At 58.3% G+C, this 16,936-nt stretch overlaps 1 protein-coding gene and 1 pseudogene across 4 annotated transcripts; one reads left to right on the top strand and one right to left on the bottom strand.

Moving 5' to 3' along the window:
- LOC130255594 (zinc finger and SCAN domain-containing protein 2-like) overlaps positions 1–16,936 on the bottom strand; it is a 61,337-nt pseudogene that overhangs the window by 33,336 nt on the left and 11,065 nt on the right.
- Positions 390–10,971, top strand: LOC130255441 (class I histocompatibility antigen, F10 alpha chain-like). Of its 4 annotated transcripts, none has more exons than XM_056496126.1 (8): positions 390–902; positions 7,661–7,924; positions 8,608–8,880; positions 9,392–9,664; positions 9,757–9,861; positions 9,959–9,994; positions 10,114–10,145; positions 10,718–10,971. In XM_056496126.1, the coding sequence occupies exons 1-7, from the start codon at positions 830–832 to the stop codon at positions 10,137–10,139; spliced, it is 1,050 nt and encodes a 349-aa protein (XP_056352101.1). In that variant the 5' UTR covers positions 390–829; the 3' UTR covers positions 10,140–10,145; positions 10,718–10,971. The 4 variants fall into 4 exon arrangements, with proteins under 4 accessions (XP_056352101.1, XP_056352100.1, XP_056352099.1 ...); XM_056496125.1 differs by having other exon boundaries at positions 10,721–10,971; XM_056496124.1 differs by lacking the exon at positions 390–902 and adding an exon at positions 5,881–6,016.

Raw genomic sequence — 16,936 nt, forward strand, 5'->3', positions numbered from 1 at the left:
TATGATTCCAGTCAATCCCAAGACCATCCAAGCCACTCTCAGTATATGTCAGTTGATCCCTGCATGCTCCCAGTTGCTCCCAGAAGCCCTCAGTGTGGTCCCAGTATATCCCAGTATGATCCCTGGTGCTCCAGTTCTGCTCCCAGGGGGCTCTTGTCACAGTCCTGGTTTATATCGGTGTCCCAGTCTGTCCCAGTCCCTTCCCGGCAGCCGCCGTCGTTTCCCAGATCCTGCCCCGCTCTGCCCCATTCCCGGGCACTGGGACCCCCCTGCACCCCCTTTCCCGGGAATCCTCCTCTGCCAGCCCCTGGATCCCCTGTTTCCGTGACCCCGGGGACCCCCGGACCCCCATTCCAGGCCAGCCCGGGGCACCTCAGCCCGGCCTCCCTTTCCTGGGAAACCCGAACTGGGCACGGGGCTCTCCGGCCGCTCCGGGACTGATGATCGCCCAAAGGAAAGGGAGAGAATAGGAGACAGAGAGTGAAGGAGATTGGGAATCAGGGATCGGGGTCCCAGTGCCCAGTCCTGCTCCGTCGGGGGTGGGATCCGCACCCGCAGGAAAAATTGGATCCGCGGATCGCGGTGCTGCTCCCGCTTCGGGCCGAACCCGGCGGGGTCCGGGCAGAGTCTGAGCGCAGGGCCCGGGAGCGCAGCACAGCCCGCCCCGGGGGTCCCGGGTGGATCCCTGAGGGATCCAGAGGGGTCCCAGGAGGGGATCCAGGTGAATTTCCTGGAATTCCCCCTTTTCCCCTCCCCCCCGCGCTCCCTCGGGCACTTTCGCTTTCGGGTCTCTCGAGCTGCGCCACAGCTGCGAGCGGGGACGGCTGCGATGGCTCCAGCGCTGGGGCTGGGGCGGGGGCTGCTCCTGGGGCTCCTGGGGAGCCTGGGGGGCGCGACGAAAGGTGAGTGGAACCCCCGAAACCGGGAACCCCCTGATCTTTCATTTCCGGGCACCAGTAACCCCCTAAACCTCCGTTGCCGGGCAGGGGAACCCCTGGAATCCCCATTTTGGGTCCTGTGACCCTCCTCAGTCTCCTTTCCCAGCACCGGGAGCGCCCTGTACCCCCTTATCTGCCACGGAGACCCCCCTGAACCCCCATTTCTGGCAGCGGGACCCCCTTGACTGCCGAATTCCGGGAAGGAAACTCCCCCTTGACACACATTCCCCGGCACGGGAACCCCTGAATCGCCATTTTTGGGCACCGGGACTCCCCCGTACTCCCTTCCCCAGCACTGGGTCCCCCTTGCACCCCCTTATCAGGGACTGGGATCCCCCCGCACCCCCGACAGGGCTCTGGGACACCCCTGCACCCCCATTCCCGGCCATCCTGCCCTTCCCACACCCCAGATCCGCCCTTTTCCTCGGCTTTTGGACCCCCAGACCTCCCAAATTTCTGCGCCCCCCGAGTTCTCCATTCCCGGCACTTCCTGTGAGGGGGTTCCTGGGGGTCCCAGGAGGTCTCAGCGGAGATCCAGATCAATTCCTTGCAATTCTCCTTTACTCCCGTCTCGCTTTCGCGTCTCCCAAACTGCGTCCCTGGGATCCGCCCGCCCCTCCCAGCCCCAGGCCCCCTTTCCTGTGATCCAGGGACCGCCGGGACCCCCATTCCTGCCTTTCCCAGCTCCAAGATCCCACTTTTCCCAACATCGGGGACCCCTGGACCCGTTTCCTGGGCATAGGGACCCTCTAGATCTCCCATCTCGTCTCTCCCAGTCCCTTCCTTAAACTTTGGACCCTTCCCAGCTCTCCCAGTTTTGCTTCCTGACCCTTGGACGCCGCCAGACCCCCCCAGTCTCTGCGTCCCCCCAGTTCTCCACCCCCTTCTCGTCCTGCGGGGGCATCCTGGGTGGTCCCGGGGGGGATTCAGGGGAATTCCCAGGGTTTCCTCTGTCCCTTCCCCCTCCTCGTGCTCCCCCGGTCACGTTCGCGTCTCCCAAGCTGCGGCTGCGGGATCCGCGCCGGGACCGGTGACCGCCTCCGGCACCGGGACCCCCTGAACCCCCGTTCTTGGCACGGGGACGCTCCTACATTTCCATTTCGGGGCGAACTCCCCTTCCTGAGCACAGAGACCGCCTTGAAAGTTCATTTCGGGGAACCGGGACGCCCCCTGTACCCCCCAGCCCTGAAAAACCCGACACCCCCTTATCTGGAACCTGGAGACCCTTTGAACCCCCATTCCCGGACACGGAAACCCCCCTGAACCCCCATTTCTGGGCACCGAGACCCCCACAAACCTCCATTTTCAGGCACCAGGACCCCTTGAACCCCAGAACCCGGGAGGGGAGCCCATCTGGACCCCATTTCCTGCGCACCGGGATCCCCCTTATCCAATACTAGAGGCCCATTGAGCCCCATTTCCTGGCCCTCTCCCTCTCGGGGACAGCAGCCCCTCATTTTCCTTGACCTCGGGACCCCCTGAACCCCGATTAGTGGGCAAGGGGATCCCCTGCACCCCCTTATTCGTCACTGGTACCCCCTCCTGGATCCCCTTCACGTGTACTGGGACCCCCTGCACCCCCTTCTCGGGCATCCCGCCCTTCCCAGACCCCAGACCCGCCGCTTTCCTTCACCTTTGCACCCCCAGATCTCCCAAATTTCCGTGTCCCCCCAGTTCTCCACTCCCTGCGCTTTCTTAAGGGGGGTCCCAGGTGGTCCCAAGTGGTTCTCAGAGGGCTCCAGGGGGCTCGCAGCGGGGATCCAGAGGAATTCTCTGGAATTCCCCGTCCCCTCCCCCACCGCGCTCCCTCCGCCACTTTCGCTTCCGCACCCTAACCTGAGAGACCGGGATCTACCCGGTGACCGGTGACGTCACTGATGTGCCGGGCTGCCATTGGTGAAAGGGTAATAGCTGAGCCAATGGCGGGGCCGGAGGCGGCTCTGGGGGGCGGGGCCGCAGCGGAGCAGCGCGATGGCTCCAGCGCTGGGGCTGGGGCTGCTCTTGGGGCTCCTGGGGGACCCGGAGGGCGCGACCCCCGAAACCGCGACCCCCCTGATCTTCCATTCCGAGCACTGGGAATCCTCCAAACGTTCATTCCCGGGCATAGAGAAACCTCTGAAACCCTCATATTGGGTCCTGTTACCTCTTCATCGCCTTTCCCAACAGAAAGACCCCCCTGAACCCCCATTTCTGTGCACGGGGACCCCCTTGAGCGACAAGTTCCGGGCATCGGGACCCCCCTGTACCCCCTTATTTGGCACTGGGTCACCCCCTTGAACGCTTATTTCCGGGCACCGGGACCCCGTTGAACCTCTGGTCCTGGCCACTGAGACCCCCCTGCACCCCCTTTCCCGGGAATCCTCCTCTGCCAGCCCCTGGATCCCCTGTTTCCGTGACCCCGGGAAGCCCCGGACCCCCATTCCGGGCCAGCCCGGGGCACCTCACCCCCGGCCTCCCTTTCCTGGGAAACCCGAACTGGGCACGGGGCTCTCCGGCCGCTCCGGGATTTATGATCACCCAAAGGAAAGGGAGAGAACAGCAGACAGAGAGAGAAGGAGATTGGGAATCAGGGATCGGGGTCCCAGTGCCCAGTCCTGCTCCGTCGGGGGTGGGATCCGCACCCGCAGGAAAAATTGGATCCGCGGATCGCGGTGCTGCTCCCGCTTCGGGCCGAACCCGGCGGGGTCCGGGCAGAGTCTGAGCGCAGGGCCCGGGAGCGCAGCACAGCCCGCCCCGGGGGTCCCGGGTGGATCCCTGAGGGATCCAGAGGGGTCCCAGGAGGGGATCCAGGTGAATTTCCTGGAATTCCCCCTTTTCCCCTCCCCCCCGCGCTCCCTCGGGCACTTTCGCTTTCGGGTCTCTCGAGCTGCGCCACAGCTGCGAGCGGGGACGGCTGCGATGGCTCCAGCGCTGGGGCTGGGGCTGCTCCTGGGGCTCCTGGGGGGCCTGGGGGGCGCGACGAAAGGTGAGTGGAACCCCCGAAACCGGGAACCCCCTGATCTTTCATTTCCGGGCACCAGTAATCCCCTAAACCTCCGTTGCCGGGCAGGGGAACCCCTGGAATCCCCATTTTGGGTCCTGTGACCCTCCTCAGTCTCCTTTCCCAGCACCGGGAGCGCCCTGTATCCCCTTATCTGCCACGGAGACCCCCCTGAACCCCCATTTCTGGCAGCGGGACCCCCTTGACTGCCGAATTCCGGGAAGGAAACTCCCCCTTGACACACATTCCCCGGCACGGGAACCCCTGAATCGCCATTTTTGGGCACCGGGACTCCCCCGTACTCCCTTCACCAGCACCGGGACACCCTTGCACCCCCTTATCAGGGACTGGGATCCCCCCGCACTCCCGACAGGGCTCTGGGACCCCCGTGCACCCCCATTCCTGTCCATACTGCCCTTCCCACACCCCAGATCCGCCCGTTTCCTCGGCTTTTGGACCCCCAGACCTCCCAAATTTCTGCATCCATCGAGTTCTCCATTCCCGGCACTTCCTGTGAGGGGGTTCTTGGGGGTTCTCCGGGGTCCCAGGAGGTCTCAGCGGAGATCCAGATCAATTCCTTGCAATTCCCCTTTACTCCCGTCTCGCTGTCGCGTCTCCCAAACTGCGTCCCTGGGATCCGCCCGCCCCTCCCAGCCCCAGGCCCCCTTTCCTGTGATCCAGGGACCGCCTGGACCCCCATTCCTGCCTTTCCCAGCTCCAAGATCCCACTTTTCCCAACATCGGGGACCCCTGGACCCCTTTTCCTGGGCATAGGGACCCTCTGGATCTCCCATCCCGTATCTCCCAGTCCCTTCATTGAGCTTTGGACCCTTCCCGGCTCTCCTAGTTTTGCTTCCTGACCCTTGGACGCCGCCAGACCCCCCAAGTCTCTGCGTCCCCCCAATTCTCCACCCCCTTCTCGTCCTGCGGGGGCATCCTGGGTGGTCCCGGGGGGGATTCAGGGGAATTCCCAGGGTTTCCTCTGTCCCTTCCCCCTCCTCGTGCTCCCCCGGTCACGTTCGCGTCTCCCAAGCTGCGGCTGCGGGATCCGCGCCGGGACCGGTGACCGCCTCCGGCACCGGGACCCCCTGAACCCCCGTTCTTGGCACGGGGACGCTCCTACATTTCCATTTCGGGGCGAACTCCCCTTCCTGAGCACAGAGACCGCCTTGAAAGTTCATTTCGGGGAACCGGGACGCCCCCTGTACCCCCCAGCCCTTGAAAAACCCGACACCCCCTTATCTGGAACCTGGAGACCCTTTGAACCCCCATTCCCGGACACGGAAACCCCCCTGAACCCCCATTTCTGGGCACCGAGACCCCCACAAACCTCCATTTTCAGGCACCAGGACCCCTTGAACCCCAGAACCCGGGAGGGGAGCCCATCTGGACCCCATTTCCTGCGCACCGGGATCCCCCTTATCCAATACTAGAGGCCCATTGAGCCCCATTTCCTGGCCCTCTCCCTCTCGGGGACAGCAGCCCCTCATTTTCCTTGACCTCGGGACCCCCTGAACCCCGATTAGTGGGCAAGGGGATCCCCTGCACCCCCTTATTCGTCACTGGTACCCCCTCCTGGATCCCCTTCACGTGTACTGGGACCCCCTGCACCCCCTTCTCGGGCATCCCGCCCTTCCCAGACCCCAGACCCGCCGCTTTCCTTCACCTTTGCACCCCCAGATCTCCCAAATTTCCGTGTCCCCCCAGTTCTCCACTCCCTGCGCTTTCTTAAGGGGGGTCCCAGGTGGTCCCAAGTGGTTCTCAGAGGGCTCCAGGGGGCTCGCAGCGGCCATCCGGAGGGATCCAGAGGAATTCTCTGGAATTCCCCGTCCCCTCCCCCACCGCGCTCCCTCCGCCACTTTCGCTTCCGCACCCTAACCTGAGAGACCGGGATCTACCCGGTGACCGGTGACGTCACTGATGTGCCGGGCTGCCATTGGTGAAAGGGTAATAGCTGAGCCAATGGCGGGGCCGAAGGCGGCTCTGGGGGCGGGGCCTGATGTGGGGGCGGGGCCGCAGCGGAGCAGCGCGATGGCTCCAGCGCTGGGGCTGGGGCTGCTCTTGGGGCTCCTGGCGGGCCCGGGGGACGCGACGAAAGGTGAGTGTGACCCCCGAAATCCCCGGAACTTGTATTTCCGAGCATTGGGAATCCTCTAAACCTTCATTCCGGGGCACGGAGAAACCCCTGAACCCTCATTTTGGGTCCTGTTACCTCTTCATCGCCTTTTTCAGCAGAAAGACCCCCTTGAACCCCATTTCTGTACACGGAGACCCCCGTGAACCCCCATTCCTGGGCACGGGGAGCCCTCTGAACGCCAATTTCCTGGCACCGGGACCCCGTTGAACCCCCATTCCTGGCAATCAGGTTCCCTTTGAACCCCGAATCGCAGCACGGAAACCCCCCTGAACCCCTATTCCTGGGCACTGGGACACCCCTGAATCTCCATTTCCGCACCCGGGATCCCTCTGCACCCCCATTTCGGGCATCCCGATTTTCCCAGACCCCAGTCCCGCCATTTGGACCCCCGGGGACCTCTCAACTTTCCGTGTTTCTCCCGTTTTCCACTCCCGCCGCTTCCCGAAACGGGGTCCCGGGGGGGTCGCAGAGGGGATCCAATGGGATCTAGATGAGCTCCCTGGAATTCTCCCTTTCCCTCCTTCCCCTCCCCCACCGCACTCCCTCGGTCTCTTTCCCGTCTCCCAGGCTGCGCCTCCGGGTCTGCTCCCCTCTCCCAGCTCCAGCCCCCCTTTCCCGTGACCCAGGGAACCCCTGGACCCGCATTCCTGGGCACAGGGACCCCTTGGATCCCCCATCCCGCCTGTCCCAGCCCCAGCCCCCCTTTCCCGCATTCCTGCCTTTCTCAGCTCCCAGATCCCCGTTTCCCATGACCCAGGGAACCCCTGGACCCGCATTCCTGGGCACAGGGACCCCTTGGATCCCCCATCCCGCCTGTCCCAGCCCCCCTTTCTCGTGAGTCAGGGACCCCCTGGACCCGCATTCCTGCCTTTCCCAGCTCCCAGACCCCCCTTTCTTGTGACCCAGGGACCCCCTGGACCCCCTTTCCTGGGCACAGGGACCCCCCTGGATCCCCCATCCTGCCTTTCCCAGTCCCTCCCTTGAACCTTGGGCCCTTCCTGGCTCTCTCCGTCTCTGCGTCCCTCCAGTTCTCCACCCCCTGCTCGTTCTGCGGGGGGTCCCAGGGGATCTGGGAGGGTCCCTGGGGGCTCGTGGAGGGTCCCAGGGGGGATTCTGGGCTCTGGGACCCCCCTGAATTTCCAGTTCCGGGCACTGGGACCCCCCTGCACTCCCTTATCCAGTACCAATCCCCCCCTGCACCCCCTTTCCCATCCATCCCGCCTTCCCCAGCCCCCCCCCCCTGTTTCCTTGACCCTGAGACCCCCTGGATTCTCATTCCGGCTTTTCTCAGCCCCCAGCCCCCCTTTACCTCTGCATCAAGGACCCCTGAGCCCCCCATTCCAACCATCCCAGGTCTCCCCACCTTGTGACCTCTCTTTCCTTGGCACTGGGAACCCCTGGACCACCTTTCCGGGGCACAGGGATCCCCTGGGACCCCCATCCCACTTTTCCCAGTCCTTGTGTTCCCCTTTCCTTGACACTGGGAGTCCCCTGAGCCCCCATTCCTGGGCACGGGGACCCCATGCATCCCCTTTCCTGCTCTCCCAGTTCCCCTTTCATTGATCCATGATCCTCTCAACCCCCCAAATCTCTGTGTCCCCCCAGTTCTCCATTCCCTGCGTTACCTGGATGTGTCAGTGTCTGAGCCCAGTCCAGGGATCCCCCAGTTCATGGTCCTTGGGTACCTGGATGGGATCCCCTTCACACGCTGCGACAGCGAGCGGGGCCGGATGGAGCCGCTGACACAGTGGATAAAGGATGGAGCCGATCCGGGATATTGGGATGGGCAGACCCAGATCTGCGTGGGGACACAGCACGTGTATGCCAGGAACCTGGAGATACTGCTGGACCGGTACAACCAGAGCAGGGGTGAGTGGGGGGAACTGTGGGGCTGGGCTGGGATTTGTGGGGCTGGAAAGGATCCATGGGGCTTGGATGGGGTTTATGGGGCTTGGATGTGAATTTACAGGGCACCATGGGGCTGAGATGGGGATCCATTAGGCTGGTATGGGATATCTTGTGATGCATGGGTTGGGATCCATGGGGCTGGGATGGGATCTATGGGGCTGGGATGGCATCTGTGCGGCTGGGATGGGATCTCTGGGGTTGGGATTGGGATCTGTGGGGTTGGGATGGGATATCTTATGATCCATGGGTTGGGATATGGATCCCTGGGGCTGGGATGGGATCTGTGGGTCTCCATCAGACTCTGGGGCTCCACAGGGGCTGGGATGAGATCTGTGGGGCTGGGATGGGATCTCTGGGGTTGGAATGGGGATCCATGGGTTGGGAGTTCGGTCTATGGGGCTGGGATGGTATCTGTGGGGTTGAGTTGGGATCCATGGGTTTGGCATGTGGATGCATGGGACTGGGATGGGGATCTGTGGGGCTGGGATGGGGATCTGTGGGGCTGGTATGGGGTATCTTGTGATCCATGGGTTGGGATGGGATCTGTGGGTCTCCACCAGACTCTGGGGCTCCACAGGGCTGGAATGGGGCTCTGTGGGGCTGGGACACAATTCCATGGGTCTCTGTGGGTACAATCCCCCCAGGTCTCCACACAGTGTTGCGAGTTTACGGCTGTGACCTCCTGTCTGACGGGAGCGTCCGTGGATCCGAGCGGCACAGCTACGATGGGCGGGATTTCCTCTCCTTTGACCCTGAGTCCAGGAGATTCATGGCGGCCGACAGCGGTGCTGAGGTCACCAGGAGGCGCTGGGAAGAGGAGAACGTGGCTGAGGGTTTATCAAATTATCTGGAGCATGTCTGCCCGGAATGGCTCCAGAAATACGTCAGATATGGGCAGAAGGAGCTGGACCGCAAAGGTGGGAGCAGAATTCCTGTGGGAATGTGGAATTTGGGAAGGGAGGACTTGGGAACTGGGTAATTCCAGTGGGAATTCCAGGGAAGATCTCATCCCCATCCCATTCCAGTGGGAATTCCACAGGCAGATCTCACTGTTACCCCATTCCAGTGGGAATTCCAGGGGCAGATTTCACCCCCATTCCTGTGGGAATTCCCTGAGCAGATCTGACCCCCATCCCATTCCTATGGGAATTCCATGGGCAGGTCTCACCCCCCTCCCATTCCAGTGGGAATTCCATGGGCAGGTTTCACCCCCATCCCATTCCTGTGCATATTCCGTGGACAGATGTCACCCCTATCCCATTCCCGTGGAATTCCATGGGCAGATGTCACCCCCATCCCATTTTCATGGAATTCCATGGGCAGATGTCACCCCCATCCCATTCCTGTGCATATTCCATGGGCAGATCGTCACCCGCATCCCATTTTCATGGAATTCCTTGGATGTCTCTCACTGTTACCCCATTCCAGAGCCCCCTGATGTCCACGTGTCCGGAAAAGAGGAGCACGGGATGCTGATCTTGTCCTGCCACGCGTACGGATTCTACCCCAACGCCATCGCAGTCAACTGGATAAAAGGGGGTGAAATCCGGGATCAGGAGACGGAGTGGGGCGGGGTCGTTCCCAACAGCGACGGCACCTTCCACACCTGGGCCAGGATCGAGGCGCGGCCGGAGGAGCGGGAGCAGTACCGGTGCCGGGTGGAGCATCCCGGAATGTCGGAGCCCGGGATCTTCGCTTGGGGTGAGGCTGGGAACGTGGAATGTGGGAATTGGGGATTTGGGATTCCCAAATGGGGATTCCCCTCCCCCTCCTCACCATCCCATGTTTCCCAGAGCCGACATCTGGCGGGAATTTCACTGTGGTGGTCGCTGTGTCCATCGCTGCCATCATCATCCTCACTGCCCTCATTGGATTCGTCGTCTGGAGGCGCCAATCCGGTAACACACGGGATGGGGGTTGGGAAGGGGCACGGATCCACCCAGCACCGTCTGGGAACCCTGTGCCACCAACGCTGATTCCACTGTTTTTCCACAGGGAGGGGGGACAGGAATAAATATAGCATGGCAGCTGGTGAGTACCAGTGGCAGATCCAGCTCTGGATCTCCTCCGTGTGGATCCCAGGATGGATCCTGGGGTTAATCCTGGTGTGTGATCTGTGCTGGAAACTCATGGATCTTCTCTTTCTGCAGGAAATGATGTGGGAACAAAGGCTTGAATGCAGGTACGGAGCGGGATCAGGGTGGGATTCCAGAGGGGGATTGGGGCAGAATGGACAGGTTAGGATCAGGGAGGGATTTCAGATAAGAGCAGGAGTGCAGAGCAGGACCAGATGGAATTGTGGCATGGGATTGGGGCTGGATTCTGGAGCAGGATCAGTTGGGATGGATGGGGGATGGATGGATGATGGATGGATGATGTGGGGGTGGATGGATGGATGGATGATAGATGATGGTTGGATGATGGATGCATGATTGATGGATTATGGATGGATGGATGATGGATGGATGCATGATGGATGAGTGGACGGGGCAGGATTGGTGTTGGATGGATGAGGCAGGATCAGGGTGGGATTCCAGAGCAGGATTTGTTGGGCTGCATGGAGCAGGATTGCAGCAGGACTGGGGCAGGATCAGGCTGGGATACCACAGCAGGAATGGGTGGGATGGATGGAGCAGGAGTGGGCAGGATCAGGTGGGATCTGGAGCAGTTCCTGCTCTCCATGGGCTCCACCCAGGTCCGTCATGTGGGATGGGGACAGGGACAGGATGACACCGTGACTCTCTCTCATCCCAGCAGCAATCACCACCTGAGCAATCCATGGAGTTGGATCTGGCCCTTCCCTCTTCCTAGGAAAGCCGAGAGCTGCCAGCAGAACTCACCCCCGCTGCTCCCACCCACCCACAGCTCCTGCTAACAGATCAGTTTCCCATTTTCCAGTGCTTTAACGCCAAGAACCACAAATATTCCCAATGCTTTAGTTCTGATGTGCAATTATCCTGCTTTGGGAAATAAATCCTGCTTGGGGCATTAAATCCGGGTTCACTCTTCCAGTGGCTGGCAGTTCTTCTCTGGGAGCCAGGAATGGGGGTGGGGACACTGGGCACGGGAATGGGGAAACTGTGAGCAGGGATGGGGGCACCAGGATGGCATGGGGACAGCAGGGACAGAGATGGGAACAGCAGGAATGGAAATAGGGACAACAGGAGTAGGATGCGGAAACCAGGAGCAGCATGGAGACAAAAGAACTGGAATGGGAACTTGCCAGCCACGCCTGACTCCACGCCCCGTGTTCATTTCCCGCTCTGCATCCCATGTCCGAGGTGTCCCCAGGAGGGTTCGGCTGCATCCCGCTCCGGGCGGCAGCACCGGGGCCGGGCTTGTCCCCGCTCTGCCCAATCAGCTCGCGGGAACGAGGAGTGACGGCAGAATCAGCCAATGGCAGCGAGGGGCGGGCTGCGCACCCGGCAGCAGCCTCGGCCCGCGCTCTCAGGGCCCCCGGGCTGTGTGAGGGGAAAGCCGGAGATGAGGAACAGCCTGGAACGGGCCCGGGCCCGAGGCGGGATTGGCCTGGAAACACAAACAAAGTTCTCCGCAGCTCCCGGCACGCCTTTCCCAGCCCTGCGTGTTCGCTGGCTCCGGCTCAGCGGGAAGCCCTTGAGCCTCACTTCTCCTACTCCCTAATATGGAGCATCAGTGCATGGCTTTGATTTCCCCCAAAACGGGAAAACGGCCACAAACCCCTCTGGATGAGTGGAGGAGGGGAGAGATTTTTGGCAGAAATTTCTAAAACCTCAAAATAGGATAATAGGAAGTAAACGAAGACCCTTAAGACCAGCTTTCCCCCATCCCTCCCTCCTTCCAGCTGCACCTCCTACTCGGAAGTGCAACATGTGAGAAACGATGCTCCCATTTAAAAATTTTAGAGGTTTATTAAGCTCTAGGATGAAAATACAACAAAAGTCTGAATAAGGAGGAAAATCAGCGCAGGGAGCACAGGACTGAACCCCCACGTGCTCACCTACAGAATGGATGTTCTGCCTTTTGTGCCCCTGGGCCCTCCCAAAGTCCTGTCGCTGAGCTCCTTCTCTGTCCATGGCTGGAGACTTTCTCACAGCTTGGCTGCAGGGCAGGTGTAGGAACAAGCCGGCCCTGCCCAAATGCCCCGACTGCCTAAGCCACGTCTGACAACAATACAAGGGAGGGGGGAAAGAGGACTGTGGGAGGATATATTGCAATAACATCATTATACATCCACAAAACTTATCTTGAACATACACACACTGTTCATTCTTTAGTTGTGGGGGCCAACCATTGCATTACTGATCTATAGCCATCCTCTCCTTTCCTGTTCCTAATTCATTTGGCTCAAACGATCACTTTTTTGTTTTATTCTGATAATTCACTCGTAGTTTTCAAAATTGAGTTTTATCATACTAGCATCTGTTCAGGTGGTTGGGGACAGTGGGAATAGAAAAATCTAACATTTTCTTTTAGCCTACTTCTTCACAATGGACAAAAGGGGATCACAGAGCGCTGCTATGGCCATCTACCATGCTGATGGGGTTACTGCCCATAGCAGGTGTATTTTACCTGTTAAACACCAATGAGGAATGATGGAAATGTGGTATGGCCTTTTTGCCCCCACCTTACCATGCCTACGGGGCTGCTGCCCACAGCAGGGCTGTACAATCTTCTCAGTGGTGAGCACAGGGGCCAACCCAGCCTTGCCCTCTATTTCTTGTCTGACTCCACTTGTTGGTTCCTAAGGAAACCACTCCAGCACCCTGTGCACTTCCCCTCAAGAGATGTTTGTAATTTCCATCCATTAAAACAGGTCAATTACATAAATAACTGATGGTTGATATGGTTCAAACCCCCTCCCAAGGTTTTATTTAAAATAAAATCTGAGCCAGCTGGTGGAAGCTTGACCCTCTTTTCAGATGTCCTCGTACTTCTTTGGTTATCTCTTGGTCTCTCTTTGAGAATCAATTCTATATCACCCAGTCTGGATATTATAGTTTATTCTTTGGGCTTTTAATTCTCTTGCCATGAGTCCACTCCCACCCTGCGGTTCCCAGAGCCAATTCAGTGGGGAGCAGGACCTGAAAGGGACCTCCCCACTGAGGGGCTAAAAGCTGCTCTTTCTATAAAAGAGTGACACTGAAGACAATGTACATCAGGTAGCATTTTTCTACATTGCAGTGTCCTGTTGAGTGTTGGAGCAAGGAACTGAAATGTTCAATGTGTCTGAGACTCAGCCAGAGGCCAGAGAGCACAGACTCATGAAGCATTGTTGAACAAACACAGATTAGCAGGCAGTTCTATTCTCCATGGCTATTTCCACCCCAGTACTGCCCCACATGCTTCACCCTAAGGCAGCTGCCCAGCACTGCTGACACAAGGGAACTGGCTTAGGGAGCATTGCAGTTACAGAGAGGTTTGCACCTGGCACAGCCTCTCGTCTGGATGGCAGCAGTTTCTAGGGGAGGTGGGCGAGAACAGCAGTGGATGCACATAATAATGCCACTTGTTCCTTGGTGGATTTGAAAAACTCCTGTTTGACATGTTAGATTTAAATGGTTGGTATAACTCAAAGCTTTGGACATGATGATGAACTCTATTTAGAGAAAATCTGCACTTCAAGGATATCTGTGCAAAGCATGGACATCTTACAGGGATTCGAGGGAGCTTTAAACACTACTAAATTTGATGGAAATCACTGTACTCAACCTTATATACATTTTTGGGAAACTTCTACGTAGGGGTGAATTCCTCTCCCTAAAAGGACAGACTGCACACAGAGAGCAAGGGGCCACTGCAGCCAGCAGAGCCCAGAAGTGACACAGACAGAGACATAGAGATACAGACACACAGACATAGAGACACACACACAGACACAGACACACACACACAGACACACAGACACACACAGACACATACACACACACACACACACACACACACACACACACACAGACACACAGACACACACACACATACACGCACACACACACACACACACATACACACGCACACACACAGACACACACACACAGACACACAGACACACACACACATACACACGCACACACACACAGACACACAGACACACAGACACACAGACACACACACACACAGACACACACAGACACACACACACACAGACACACAGACACACAGACACACACAGAATCAGACACACACACACACAGACACAGGCACACACACACAGACACACAGACACACAGACAGACACAGAGACACAGACACACAGACACAGACAGACACAGACACACACAGACACACACACACACAGACACACACAGAATCAGACACACACACACAGACACACACACAGACAGACACACAGACACACACAGAATCAGACACACACACACACAGACACAGGCACACACACACAGACACACAGACACACACACACACAGACACACAGACACACAGACACACAGACACACACAGACACATACAGACAAACACACACACACACACACACACACACACACACACACAGAGACACACACAGAGAAACACAGACACACACACACCAGCACATCCGTTCTACACAATCACCCACCCAGGCACAGTCTCCCCCAATGCACACACGCCTACAAGCACAAGAGCTGCTGTACTCAGGGACCTCGTGCACACTGATACGTGCAGTGTCATTAGCACACGGATGTCCCACACAGAGCCACGCTCACCCTTGTGGAGCTGTGCACACCCACAGGCACAGAGCTGTGCACAGACTCAGCACACGAGTACACAGCAGGGCACAGATGTGAACAGTGCTGTGCACACCCGCACACATGTGCACTGTGCAGAGCAGGACGGGCACACTTACACCTGGGCACACTAGACAAGACACGTGTGTGCAGTTCTGCACACTGACACACGTGTGCACTCCGGTGCCTGTGTGTGCACACAGAGCTGTGCACACTGGCACACACGTGCTCAGCACTTTTCTAGAGCCCTCCTGGCCCCGACCCCCTGTGGGTCTGTCTGTGGGATCATGACACGGTGGGGATGGGGACAGGAGAGGGGAGTGTGGGTGGGACATTGTGGCACAGGTCATGCCTACAGTTAGTTAAAATATGTCACTAGAAGTTCTTCTTACTTCCCCAGCCCACACACATACTCGAAGATAGCTCCCACATTCCTGCAGGTAACACAAGGCTGCACAGAACCCTGTCTTTGGGAACAACTTCTTGGTTATTTCCCTCCGGAGAGGCTCGAGGGTGGACAATAGGACAGTTCCTCTCCTCTGATGTTCTTAGGGGCAACCAACCCTGTTCCTTTTTCCATCTCACTCTCTGGAGAGCTCTGCCCACCATCATTTGCCTTTAATGAAGGAACAAAAGGCAACCTAGAAATCTCTCTCCCAGCACACAGGGTTTTGGGGGAGTTTTCCCGTTTTGGGGGAAATCAAAGCCATGCACTGATGCTCCGTATTAGGGGTAGGAGAAGTGAGGCTCAAGGGCTTTCCGCTGAGCTGGAGCCAGCGAACACGCAGGGCTGGGAAAGGCGTGCCGGGAGCTGCGGAGAACTTTGTTTGTGTTTCCAGGCCAATCCCGCCGCGGGCCCGGGCCCGTTCCAGGCTGTTCCTCATCTCCGGCTTTCCCCTCACACAGCCCGGGGGCCCTGAGAGCGCGGGCCGAGGCTGCTTCCGGGTGCGCAGCCCGCCCCTCGCTGCCATTGGCTGATTCTGCCGTCACTCCTCGTTCCCGCGCGCTGATTGGGCAGCGTCTGTGCGGCCCGGCAGCGGCGGCAGCGGCCGGAGCGCGGTGAGGCGGCGGCGGAGCTCGAAGGCGGCCCCAGCGCAGGTGGGAGCCGCGCTCGGTTCTGCGGGGCTCGGGGCTCGCTGCAGGCGGAGGAGGCGGCAGAGGGCTCAGGCGGGCTCGTTGTGCCGTGCCCGGCCCGTGTCCCCCTGGGCTGAGGGCGCTGCGGGAGCGGCTGCCCGCGGTCTCCTTCCCGCTGGGCCCTCGGCAGGAGCCGCTGCCGGAGCAGCGCTGGCTCGTCCCGGTTCCTGTGGGTGGCACAGAGGTGGCTGCCCTGTGCCCGGGGCTGTGCGGGAAAATTCACGTCGCCAGACGTTTGCGTGCCCAAAGGAAGCAGAGGAATCCTGTAAAAGTGACTTTATTGATAAACAAAAGGAGAGGACATGTGGCATTTGCCATGCGGTCTCTAAAATGCATCCTCCTTTTTATCCTCATTTTCCCGGCTCCATTTTCCTCTTTCTTTGCCCAATGGCTGAGGTACTTGGAAGGTTCAGACTTCTCGTTTCACCTACTGCATCTCCTCCTTAATATGCGCCCCCCACTACGATATTAATCTTAATTCTTTCACTCCATCTTCGTCTCATTTCCTCAAGAATTGTCTTTACAATATTTATTTACCATTGTCTCAATCTCTTTTCCTGGTTCCTCTTCGGTTTTAGGATTATTCTCAGTGCCCTCACTCCCTGTCCTTTGTAGCCGTTTCTGGATCAGGCCTGGCTGCCACCTGCATCCCCTTGCTCAGCTGCTGAATGAGCTGCACTCAGCAAGGTGTCGTGCATGGGAAAAAGATGAGAGTTGCTGCAGCACATCAGAGGAGGAACAGCATTTGTTTGTGGTCATGGCCCACCAGGGAACCACGAAAATGTTTCCCATTCCCATCCTCTGTACATTTGGACCAGAATATGAGCAAATTTCTTATTTCCTTTGTTATCTGTTTCACCGCTTTAGAGTTATCACCTATTTGCAAACAGCAGTTTGAGTCATTTAATTTTCCACAAACTTCTCCTCCTTCTGTTGAAAGATAATCTGATTCCATCCCATGGTGAAATGTCTTGTTCTTCCTTTCCTGGATTGGTCGGCAGGAAAGTCAGGAGCTGGTGCTCTCAAATTGATTATTATTTCAAGGACTGATAACACGTTCTATAGTACATATTATTATTATTATTATTATTGTTAATAATAATAGCATTAATAATAACTGTAGTAATAGTATCAT

This window comes from Oenanthe melanoleuca, chromosome 7, assembly GCF_029582105.1.
Source record: "Oenanthe melanoleuca isolate GR-GAL-2019-014 chromosome 7, OMel1.0, whole genome shotgun sequence".
Taxonomy (NCBI): domain Eukaryota; kingdom Metazoa; phylum Chordata; class Aves; order Passeriformes; family Muscicapidae; genus Oenanthe; species Oenanthe melanoleuca.